Below are 12,498 nucleotides of genomic sequence, written 5' to 3'. Positions count from 1 at the left end.
CCTTCTTCTTGAGCTTCCTGTGGTCTGTGGATTGTATCTTGGGTATTTCAAGTTTTGGGCTAATATCCACTTATCAGTGAGTGCATACCATGCATGATTTTTTGTGATTGGGTTACCTCACTCAGGATGATATTTTCTAGTTCCATCCATTTGCCTATGAATTTCATGAAGTCACTGTTTTTGATAGCTGAGTAGTACTCCATTTTCTGTATCCATTACTCTGTGAGACAGGTGATACAACCATCTCTGATTTACACACAAAGAAACTGTTGTGATTTCTTTTTTTTTTCTGGCTGTGTCTTTTGTTGTGTTGGAGATTGAACCTAAAACCCATGTATGTTAGGAACAGCTAGGTTTAAACCCATCATGTTTCAACACTTTTATTTTGAAAGGGTCTCACTAAGTGGACCAGGCTGGCCTCGAACTCACTCTGTAGTCGAGGTTAGCCTTGCATTAGTGATCAATGTGGTTTAATCTCCCCATAGCTAAGATTACAGGCCTGGAGCACCAGGCACAGACCACATAAATTTCAATAGTTTATCCAGCACCAGGCAGCTGGTATCAGAATTCTTGTTTACATCTAAAATGCTGCCTCCACCAATTTTAGAATATAAATTAATAACCTGTACCTTAAGTATACTCAGATACATAAGTGTATTTCCATTAATGTTTGCACCATTTTCAAGATGAAGTGACATATAGATCAATGGAATAGAATTGAAGAACCATGAATGAACCCACACAGACTTATGGACATTTGATCTTTGACAAAGAAGCCAAAACCATACAGTGGAAAAAAGATATTATTTTCAACAAATGGTGCTGGTTCAACTGGAGGTCAGCATGTAGAAGAATGCAGATCGATCCATGCTTATTTCCTTGTACAAAGCTCAAGTCCAAGTGGATCAAGAACCTCCACATAAACCAGATCCACTGAGTCTAATAAAGGAGAAAGTGGGGAAAAGCCTCAAAAGCATGGGCACTGGGGACATTTCCTGAACAGAGCACCAATGGCTCATGCTCTAAGATCAACAATTGACAAATGGGACCTCAGGAAACTGCAAAGCTTCTGTAAGGCAAAGGACACTATCAATAAAATGAAATGGCAACCTACAGATTGGGAAAAGATCTTCACTAACCCTATATCTGAGAGATGGCTAATATACAAAATATGCAAAGAACTCAAGAAGTTATAGACTCCAGAAAACCAAATAAGCCAATTAAAAATGGGGTACAGAGCTAAAGAGAATTCTCAACTGAAGAATCTTGAGTGGCTGAGAAGCACTTAAAAAAATGTTCATGGGGCTGGGGATTTAGCTCAGTGGTAGAGCGCTTGCCTAGGAAGCACAAGGCCCTGGGTTCGGTCCCCAGCTCCGAAAAAAAGAACCAAAAAAAAAAAAAAAAAGAAAAGAAAAGAAATGTTCAACATCCTTAGTCATCAGGGAAATAAAAATCAAAACAACCCTGAGGTTCCACCTCACACCAATCAGAATGGCGAAGATTAAAAAAAAAAAAAAAAAACTCAAGTACTGGTGAGGATGTGGAGAAAGAGGATGTGTACCAGCTTGCAATCCATTGCTGGTGGGATTACAAGATGGGACAACCACTCTGGAAATCAATCTGACGGTTCTGCAGAAAACTGAAAATAGTTCTACCTGAAGACCCAGCTATACCACTACTGGCCATATACCCAAAAGATGCTCTACCATATCACAAGGACACGTGCTGCACTATGTTCATAGCAGTCTTATTTGTAATAGCCAGAAGCTGGGAACAACCCAGATGTTCCTCAACCAAAGAATGGATACAGAAAATGTGGTACATTTACATAATGGGAATACTACTCAGCTATTAAAAACAATGACTCCATGAAATTCTTAGACAAATGGATGGAACTAGAAAATATCATCCTGAGTGAGGTAACCAGACCCAAAAGGGCATACATACATGGTATATGCTCACTGATAAGTGGATATTAGCCATAAAGTTCAGAATAACCATGATACGACTCGCAGACCATAGGAAGCTTAACAAGAAAGAAGGCCCATGTGTGTGGATATTTCAATCCTACTTAAAAGGGGAAACAAAACAATCATGAGAGGCAGAGGGAGGGAGAGACCTGGGTGGAAGGTGGGGAGAAAAGATGGGCAGGTTCAAGTATGGGGTGAGACAGGAGAGAAGCCCAGAGGACCAGGAGAATGAGTAGAAATATGCAGCAGTCTGGGGTGGGGGTGGCGGGGGAACCTCTAGAAAGACTCAGACACCAGCGTTGCAAGAGGATCCCAGATCCAATGAGGATGACTTAAGCCAAAATGCCCAACAGTGGGGTAACGGAACCTAAAGAAACCATCTCTAGTAGATAGACCTGGCTCCCATTTGAGAAATAGGGCTACCCATCCATCTCAAAATTCTTGACCCAGAATTGTTCTTGTCTAAAGGAAATGCAGGGACAAAAACAGAGCAGACTCTGAAGGAAACACGGTCCAGTGACTGGCCCAACTTGGGATCCATCCCATGGGACACACTAACACTCTTACTGATGCCATGTTGTGCTGCTTGCAGACAGGAGTCTAGCATGGCAGTCCTAAGAGAGGCTCTACCAGAAGCTGACTGAGATAGATGCAGATACTTAACTCAACAATTGGACTGAGGTCAGGCACCCCTATGGGAGAGTTAGGGGAAGGACTGAAGGGGCTGAAGGACCCCATAGGAAGAACAACAGTCTCAAGTAACCTGGACCCCTCAGAGCTCCCAGAGGCTAAGCTGCCAACCAAAGATGGGCTGGTCTGGTCTGTGGCTCTCCACTACATATGTAGTCAAGGACTACCTTAGCTGGCCTCAGTGGGAAAGGATGTGCTTAACCTTGTTGAGGCGGGAGTGGGTGGGTAGGTGTGGGAGCACCCTCTCAGAAGCAAAGGAGAGAGGAGAAGGGTGAAGAACTCATGGAGGGAGCACCAGGAAGGAGGAAAACATTTTGATTGTGCTACAGAGATCCAGTAACAAAGCACCACAGTGCTGACCTAAGAACAGACAGATCAATGGGACTGAAGACCAGATATAAATCCACATAGGCCCAGGCCCTGATCTTGTATAATGTTTCAAAACCACACACTGGCAGGAACATGGCCCCTTCAACAAACAGTGCTGGGGAAAGTAAATTTCCACATGTCCAAAAATAAAGCTAGATGCATATCTTGTACCTTGAACAAAAATTAATTCTAAATGATCAAAGACTTTAATGTAAGACCTGAAGCTTAGAAACTAGCAGAGGGAAATACTGGTTTAAAAAAAAAACATATTTCAAGATATAAACAAGGGTTTTCTGTACAGTATCCCAGTAGCAAAAGAAATAATTTTAAGGACTGACAAATGGGATTACTTGCAAATAAAAAGCTACTGCTCAGCAAAGAAAGCAATCGCCAGAGGAGACAGCCCATAGAATTGGAAAAAAGTCTTTATCAATTATTAACAGACAGTGCGTTAATATCTAGAATGTATAAAGAACTGTAAAATTAGATACTGAAAAAAATCCAGCTAATAAGTACATTGATGATCTGAATAGATGAGTTCCAGAAGCAGAAATACAGATGGCTAATAAGTACTAGAAAGCAGATGACAACAAGCCCTGGAGAAGACATGGGGAAAGAGGAGCCCTTTTGTACTGCCTGGAATAAACTGAGTCACTCGCTTTGGACTTCATCGTGGATGTTCTCAAAAAGCTACAAACAGAACTACCGTGTGACCGGCTGCCCCAGAGAGATACTTACACATCTGCTATCGCTGCACTATTCACTACAAAGAAAGCTTAGCCATCCATCGGCAGATGAATACAAAAAGAAAATGTGGAACATATACAAAATGGAACGATTTTAACTGCAAAGAAAAGGGAAATTGTGATATTTAGAGGAAATGGACAGACAAATACGAAGTTTATTCTCTTACCAACAGATTTGAGAGGAGGAGGTGGGCCAGCAAGAAAGGGTGTGGGAAGGACTAGGAAAGACTGAGAGAGGGGAATGACAGAGGCACCATTACATATACACGTGAAATTGCCATAGTAAAACCCATTGACTAACTTTTAAAAATTGATTTTAAAGTAACATGGCTAGCTAGCATACCTATCTATCATCCTAATCCAAATCCTATTGTTATGCTCTTTCAGAAAACCTATCTTTTTGCTTTGAACCAATAAACCAAATTCTTAATTTAATTTTGTTTGAAACAACCTGAAGAAACCATATTATATGTTTATCTAAACTTATATATTATATATCTGTGTGAAATTTAATTTATTATATCTTAAATTTTTAATAATTAAAATTTTAATTTTGTTTCTACCTCAATCCCAGCATGCTAATGTTCTGCTAATGCATTAAGTATGCTCATGGCTTACCAACATCAATGGCAACACCTAAAAATAATCTGAGAATCATAAGCTTCCTGGAGCCTAGGTTTAGATACCTGAAATTTTAATGAAATGATTCTCATTTATATTGACCTACCTTTAAATTTTAAATGACATCTCACATTATCTTTTCCTCTGTGCATTTAATGACCTCACTGAGCGGGACAGTCTTAGCAGGGTTACACTAACATTACTGGTGATACATAATGACTATTTCCAGTCTACTATGGAGCTCACCCAGAGTATGTAAACATTTATCCCAGCTTAGGAAAATCAGTTATCATTTCACATTTCTAGCACACATATGCACACAAATACACACAACCTGAGTCATGGGAAAGAAGCAAAGTTTAAACCTCGGGAAATCACTGCTTATAGTAAATTTCATACATGATAGAAAAGAACGAGCTATTCAGGTTAACTCTATCCAAGACAGATTTTAAAATGCATATATCACCAAATGAGACATGGTACTGTCCATGGTTCAGCTAGTACTGCTCAAGCTTCTGAAACTCACGGCCAGAAAACAAAACAAAGGCACGGTGTCTCTATTACTTTAAAAAGAAAAACTTTGGGCTGGCAAGGTAGCTCAGGGGTTAAGAGCACTGGCTGCTCTTTCTGAGGACCCTGGATCGATTCCCAGCACTCACAAGTGAGTCTCAACAGTCTGTAACTCCAGTTCCCAGGATGCAACACCCTGTTCTGGGCCCTGCTGGCACCAGGAACACATGAGGTACCATAGACACATCCATGGAGGCAAAACATCCACACACATTTAAAAAGTTAAACTTTAGTAAGAGAGAGAGAGTTAGTTTTAAAACTAATGCTGTGCTTTTCATAGGAAAAACAAATCACAAAGGAGGGGGGGAGAATGGAGTAGATACATTTGCCAAAAACAATTCATGTAATTTCCTTTATAAATAAATACAAAGTTTGTCATAAAAATTTATTCATTTACATGTTTACATCATTAAACACATGTTTAACAATCTCTCTGTGGCTAAGTAAATGTATATACTGTAAAAAATGTATATTTGTAAAAAATGTATATACTGTCTTCCAAGATTATTAGAATTTGTACCATATGAAATTTCTGAGCATTTGTTCTTAAGTATATTTTGCGAAGACATAAAAAGTGGTCATACCTGTTTTACTAATAACTTCTTGCAGCTCAGTCATAGAACTGATAATCGCACCTAGAAGGTCAGAGCTGGTAAGCCAAGTGAGTGCCTGTAAACATCGGAACTGTTCCCTTTGATGTTCTGCAGAGACATAAGTGCCCATTATGAAATGCTACAAGTTATTAAAAGATTCACATTCAAATTTCATAGCAGTGGTCAGCTAGTTCAGTAAATATGACTTTGTATGCCTAATGTTTTCTAGTACAGAAAATCTAGCTACATCAAGTGACCTAACGTTATATAACAAGCACCTAGAGAAGACAGACACTGCCTTTAGCTTTCCATTCACTACAGTAGCCTGATTCTTAGCAATTGCATTGTTTGAGGGCACCGTGGCAGAACACTTGCTTGGCGTGAGGTTAGCCTTAGAGTTGATCCCCAGGCATGAATTTTTAAAAGTTAACAACTAAATCTACTGTTTCCTCAAAAATAGTAAGACATTCCCAAAAAAATGTCTGCTGAAAATTCATATTTGTACCATTTTTGAATAACACTTTAAGATATTTTTAACTCCCATCATTTTATTCTTATTTTATATGCAAAGCATGGATAACTTGTTCTGAGAATTTTTAAGTGTCTTATTTTGGATTCCTGCAATTGAAAAACTAATGTATAAACTCTCCACTCTACTGTAAAAACAAATTCAAATGCAATAAAACTAGATAATACTGAAATTATACATATTTGCTTCTTAATATCATTTACAACAAAAATCAAAGCTAATTTATATAAAATAAACACTCATATAAATATACATCTGAAGACATACCGGACTGTATCATATGATTTGACATATTACATAATTCTTTGAAGGTTTTGTGTAATAGCCAACTGCACACACATTGTATCCCACTTACACACAATTTAGACTTTTTAAAAGCACCAAGGCTCTTACTTGGAAATCTGCGCTTGTCTTTGGGCTCCCCGGCACACACTAGCATGCCTATGCCTTCTTTACGACTTTCCATCCAGGTGAAAAGAAAGGCACAGGACTGGCCCAAAAGCTTGAGTCTGTTTGCTGCCAAGATTGCAATCACACCTTTCCGGAATACACGGATCAATCCTTTGAACGTTTTTTTCTTCGTTTTGGCTTCTTCGTGCTTCTTTTCGTCCACCGCTGACAATGCCTGGGCTAGGGTTCTAATCTCCAGTTTGAATAGTTCCAAGCTGTTGACTTGCTCCTGGAGAAAGTCCCTCTGTGTGGATAAGGCACATGACCTGCTGTAGAGGGGATACAGCGCACCGGCCATCAGTGCACACGCCGCCAGCAAGCAAGTCTGCTCCCTCTGAGTCCTGGACAATGTGGTTTTGAAATGTGAATTCTCGATAACTAGTTTTTCATGGGAGTTCTCAATACAGTTCAATTTTTCCATGTTTTTTTCTGCAATTTCTTGAAATTTCTATTAAAAAAAGTCAAATAATATATATAATCATGAAACACGGAAAGAAATATACTTTTGATGACACTACAACTTCCCTTCAAAAGATCTGTTATGTAATATCCAACAGTAGGCCTGACAGGTTTGTATGGACATGTTGACCTTGAAAATCTTACCCGGAAGCTTTACATAAACTGTAACACATAAATTTGAGAGTATTTCATGAATTTCTTGTGCACTTGCATGTGAATAGACATATGTAGAGAGGGAAAAGTGGAGGGTGGAGAAATGGCTAAGAGCACTGGCTGCTCTTCCAGAGGACCCAGGATCCATTCCTAGCACCCACATGGTAGATCACAACCATCTGTAATACCAGGATGTGACACATTCACACAGGCTTATGTGCAGGCAAAACACCAAGGCCCATAAAATAAAAATCAATAATTTATTTAAAGAGAGACAGATGAGCTTTCTGGGCCTAATTTCTCCTTTCCATTCCTCAAATAATTATTTCCCCTTCAATAGAAACACACTGAAAACTGGGGTTTTCTATAGTAAACGATATTACCATTGCTAAAATAAACAGATAAGATTGGTGATATGAGAGACAGTGGTGGGTCGCTGTCTGCCGTTTCTTACTAGGACAAACTGGAGCAGCAGAACCTTTGTTTCGGCTCCTAACTCCCAAGCAGAGCAGCACACAGCAGCTCCAGAGAGGGAGGAGAGGACAGTGGTGAGCTGAGCCTTTGTAGCTCTCTAACCCTCTTTCCATAATTAGCATTCTTAGAATTGAAATTTTAACTTAAAGCAAAAAGTAAACATGAACTGGAAGAACCACTTCCCATAACTACAAATAAATTGGCTACCTACGGGCTCTTCTATGCAGTCAGTCTGCCTTCAGAGGCGAGAGAGAAAGGGTTTTAAACTAACAGGTTCCACCTTACTATTCCCTTATCATTCAATAAATATTAAAGATCACTAACGAAGTTTAATACACTGTGAAAACAGATAATCATTGTTGTGATGCAATGCTACAGCAGATACATGCCGAGTAGTCTGAGCACCAAAGGGCACTTGACAAAATGATGCTGACAAGCTTCTGGAGACAAATGACAGTTAAAGGAGAAGGGGGACTGAGACAGACAAGAGGTGAAAACTTAAACCTACACCATTAAAAAGGTGGCTAGATAATAGCAACCTTTTAATAATTTAATCTAACCTTTCAACCAGCCGTGACTTAACAACCACGGTTACGTTTTCATTTTCAAAGTGAACCATCATGACATAGCCGTGAACCTCTTTGTCTTTGAGCAAACCTCGGGGTTCAATTCTAGCATGATCGTCATTTGGAGACAGACATATTATCCTCAGTATCAGCATGGCAAAGTCAAGTTCAGTCTTCATAACAAGAATCCTTCAGGGACATTAAAGGAACTATTTCTCTTTGTACTACTGGTTTAAACTGTACTGTGTGAAAAATTTAAAGTTGATCTTTGGGAGAGGTATGTGATGTCTTATTTAAGAGTTGCCCAGTGAACACCCAGAAGAACAAAAGGCACTTGTAAAATTCACATTGGCAGGAGCACCTCAAAAGCTACCCACATCTAAGGCAAGTCATACCAACATTCAGTCACAGTGCAAGGTGTGTGTGCAAAGTCTACCATGGGTAGAGCTGGTAGGAACAGCAAGATAACGACAAGCTAGCAGACATGACAACCAAGGAAAATAAATCCTAGGAGATAGTCTCAAAAAGACAAACAGTAAAGACGCTCAGAGGCACGGTGAAGCAGAAAAAACAAAACAAAAAAGGCATAAAAAAAAAGTTCACTGTTTAAAGAATTTAATTTATCTCATACCCTCCTTTCAGTAAAGGAAAAATTTAATTTTAGAAATGCACTTTCTAATGAATGGGACTGGAAATGTGAGGTAGCTTGAAGAACGGAACTATCAAGGGAGGTGACCTGAGCCCAGAAGACCAATACTACACTAACCTTTCTCACGGCCCCAGAAATCCATCAACGTAATCCATATAAACAAACTCAAAGAAAAACACACGGGACCATCTCATTAGATGCTGAAAAAACCTTTGACAGAATCCAACACCCATTCATGTTATAAGTATTAGAGAGATCAGGAATTCAAGGCCCATACCTAAACATAGTAAAAGCAATATACAGCAAACCAATAGCCAACATCAAGCTTAATAGAGAGAAACTTGAGGCAATCCCACTAAAATCAGGGACTAGACAAGGCTGCCCACTCTCTCCCTACTTATTCAATATAGTTCTTGAAGTTCTAGCCAGAGCAATCAGACAACAAAAGGAGGTCAAGGGGATACAGATCGGAAAAGAAGAAGTCAAAATATCACTCTTTGCAGATGATATGATAGTATATTTAAGTGATCCCAAAAGTTCCACCAGAGAACTACTAAGCCTGATAAACAACTTCAGCAGAGTGGCTGGGTATAAAATTAACTCAAATAAATCAGTAGCCTTCCTCTGCTCAAGGGATAGACAGGCTGAGAAAGAAGTTAGGGAAATCCCTTTCCAATAGTTACAAACAATATAAAGTATTTTGGTGTGACTAACTAAGCAAGTGAAAGATCTGCATGGCAGATCCTAATTTAGGACTTTTAGATTTGAGTGTTTCAGTTGCTAGTGACTGGAGAAGCCAGGAAGCTAGGGGCAGGGATAGGAAAGGGGGAAAGAAGGCAGAAGGCATGTGCTATGGCAGAACGGTTTGGGCAGGGATGGGAGTTAAGGGACAGCAGAGCAAAGTGGATAATTAATTAATTAGCTAATTTTTTAAAAGTTTAAAAGGAAGTATCCTGCATAGATGGGCAATGTTGTTTCCAGAAGCCACGGTACCAGACATGGGCTCCCTCACCCCATAAGCTGTTAGCGAGGATGACCCCAAAAGACTCAAAAAGAACACAAGCTATTACCTTTGCTCATCATTGCCTACCACAACTAGTGACCCTACTACTAAAGACAGTGCACGCTTTGTTTGCAGAACATCAAAACAATCATACTGGGACTGAAATGACAGTCCCCACCCCCTGCTGGGCAGTTTTCATAGAGCCAGAAGGTGCTGTGCAGACTGCTGGGAGAGAAAAATCAACACTAGTCTCACTCAGCCGTGACCCCTGCAAACTGTAATACCAAACTGCTTGGGCAAGATAGAGCTACAGGGGCAATGGGTGAATGACTTTGTGCAGGAGACCAACCACTTTCTGCTTAGGTCTGAGGCCCAGTCCCCTGAAGGGAATCCATGCCTGGTACTACAAATCTAGTCACATTAGCTGGGGGTCACAGGCCCCAGATAGGAGGATGCGGAATCTGGACATTGGGGGTGGGGGTGGGGGCTCACAGCTACTAGTGTTGTTTTGCTAAACAGTCATGGTGTCAAACTGCCTTCCAAATACTTATGTTTCTGCCTACAGTACTTCTCTCAGTCTTAACTAAGGCTGTTGTTTGCTGTGGACAGCAGTCAATACAAAAACTCCTAACTGATGGAAACGGTTGAGGAGCCGTGATTGCTGGGTGCTCATCCCCAAACAAGACATTTATATCACCAACCCCACCCCCAAGCTCGAGGAACATTACAGAGGAGGGAGTAGGAAAAATGGGAGAGTCAGAGATGCAGAAGAATGTTGTGAGGCACTGTCTGCCCACCAAGCATGGCTACTGCACTCTCGGACTCATAGCTGTGACCGCCTGCACAGGAACTGCACAAGGTCAATATTCCACCGTGAACACGGGAGTGGCTCAGGAAGCCCCACCTCGACCTGAGAGGCTGCTGGAGGTTAACGGTTGCTGGTGGAAGGGAAGCATTTTCTTTAGTATTATAGTTACCGGTAAGTTGCTCCAGTAGAAAACCTCCCTACCCATGCATGCTAAACAAGCAGCATCAATTTAAACTTATAAATTCATAAGAAGGAAGGGAGGGAGGAAAGGACGGAGGAGGGGAGGGATGGGTTTACCAATATCAGAAGGGAGAGGAGAAATAGTTCTCCCTCCTTCTTTAGTACATTTTAATTGTTATTTTCTTTATTCCAAATTGTCCTTTCCCAAGACTTGGTCTAGTCACATCTATGGTGGAAATGATAAGAAATAAAGGAATGAAGAAATAAAAGTATTATGTCTTACCTGCACCTACATCTCCACTGAGGGTCAATCTGTGGCAGCATTAGCCCACAGTGTAACTGAACTGTGTCCCATGGCTCCACACAAATACTATTAGCAAAGTAAGCAGTGCCCCAGGAGGAGAGGCTGTTTCACACACATAAGAGCATCTGAGCAGCCACACCTACAGACTGCTTCCCTGTGCAGCAGTCGCTAGGCAATCTCTAAGAAAAGAAGAGAGTCGCTGGGTATAGTAGATGAAGCAGAAACGTGAGCATTTGGGAAAACAAGAGCCAGACGGCAAGACACAGTACTCTGTGGAAGTACAAATAACTCTAAATGCCTGGAGAGAAGGCAGTCACACAACATGTTGTTCAGAGACCTGTGTGGGAAGCTGAGGAATTAAACTCCATCAGCAAAACTGTAAGAAGACAAAATCTCAGAACACAGACAGTTAATACATGGACAGGAGAATTAGAAACGGTAATTAAAACTGCTAAGTCACAATAGAGTTGCACAGAATGTAGTTGGAAAGAAAAGCAAGTCCTCAGGATACAGGGGCTGACCAGGGACAGGTGTGTGAGGATACAGGGGGCTGACCAGGGACAGGTGTGTGAGGATACAGGGGCTGACCAGGGACAGGTGTGTGAGGATACAGGGGGCTGACCAGGGACAGGTGTGTGACGATACAGGGGCTGACCAGTGACAGGTGTGTGAGGATACAGGGGGCTGACCAGGGACAGGTGTGTGAGGATACAGGGGGCTGACCAGGGACAGGTGTGTGAGGATACAGGGGGCTGACCAGGGACAGGTGTGTGACGATACAGGAGGCTGACCAGGGACAGGTGTGTGAGGATACAGGAGGCTGACCAGGGACAGGTGTGTGAGGATACAGGGGGCTGACCAGGGACAGGTGTGTGACGATACAGGAGGCTGACCAGGGACAGGTGTGTGAGGATACAGGGGCTGACCAGGGACAGGTGTGTGAGGAAACACGGGGCTGACTAGGGACAGGTGTGTGAGGAAACACGGGGCTGACTAGGGACAGGTGTGTGAGGATACAGGGGTCTGACCAGGGACAGGTGTGTGAGGATACAGGGGGCTGACCAGGGACAGGTGTGTGACGATACAGGAGGCTGACCAGTGACAGGTGTGTGACGATACAGGGGCTGACCAGGGACAGGTGTGTGACGATACAGGAGGCTGACCAGGGACAGGTGTGTGACGATACAGGAGGCTGACCAGGGACAGGTGTGTGAGGATACAGGGGCTGACCAGGGACAGGTGTGTGACGATACAGGGGCTGACCAGGGACAGGTGTGTGACGATACAGGGGCTGACCAGGGACAGGTGTGTGACGATACAGGGGCTGACCAGGGACAGGTGTGTGACGATACAGGGGCTGACCA

General features: G+C 41.8%; 1 protein-coding gene across 6 annotated transcripts in view; it reads right to left on the bottom strand.

The window, feature by feature from the left end:
* Positions 1–12,498, bottom strand: part of Ccdc171 (coiled-coil domain containing 171) — a 346,651-nt gene that overhangs the window by 198,302 nt on the left and 135,851 nt on the right. For all 6 annotated transcript variants that reach the window (XR_015620046.1, NM_001134641.2, XM_087550831.1 and 3 more), the window contains 2 exon segments: positions 6,482–6,986; positions 5,551–5,667 (listed from right to left, as the gene is read on the bottom strand). Coding sequence is in view for 5 of the 6 variants with exons in the window: in NM_001134641.2 (NP_001128113.2) it covers positions 5,551–5,667; positions 6,482–6,986 (622 nt within the window). In the remaining variant the exon portion in view is untranslated.

This window comes from Rattus norvegicus, chromosome 5 (genome assembly GCF_021556685.1).
Source record: "Rattus norvegicus strain SHRSP/BbbUtx chromosome 5, alternate assembly SHRSP_T2T, whole genome shotgun sequence".
NCBI lineage: Eukaryota > Metazoa > Chordata > Mammalia > Rodentia > Muridae > Rattus > Rattus norvegicus.
Note: the sequence above shows the minus strand (reverse complement) of the source record. Positions and strands in the feature narration are given on the sequence as shown.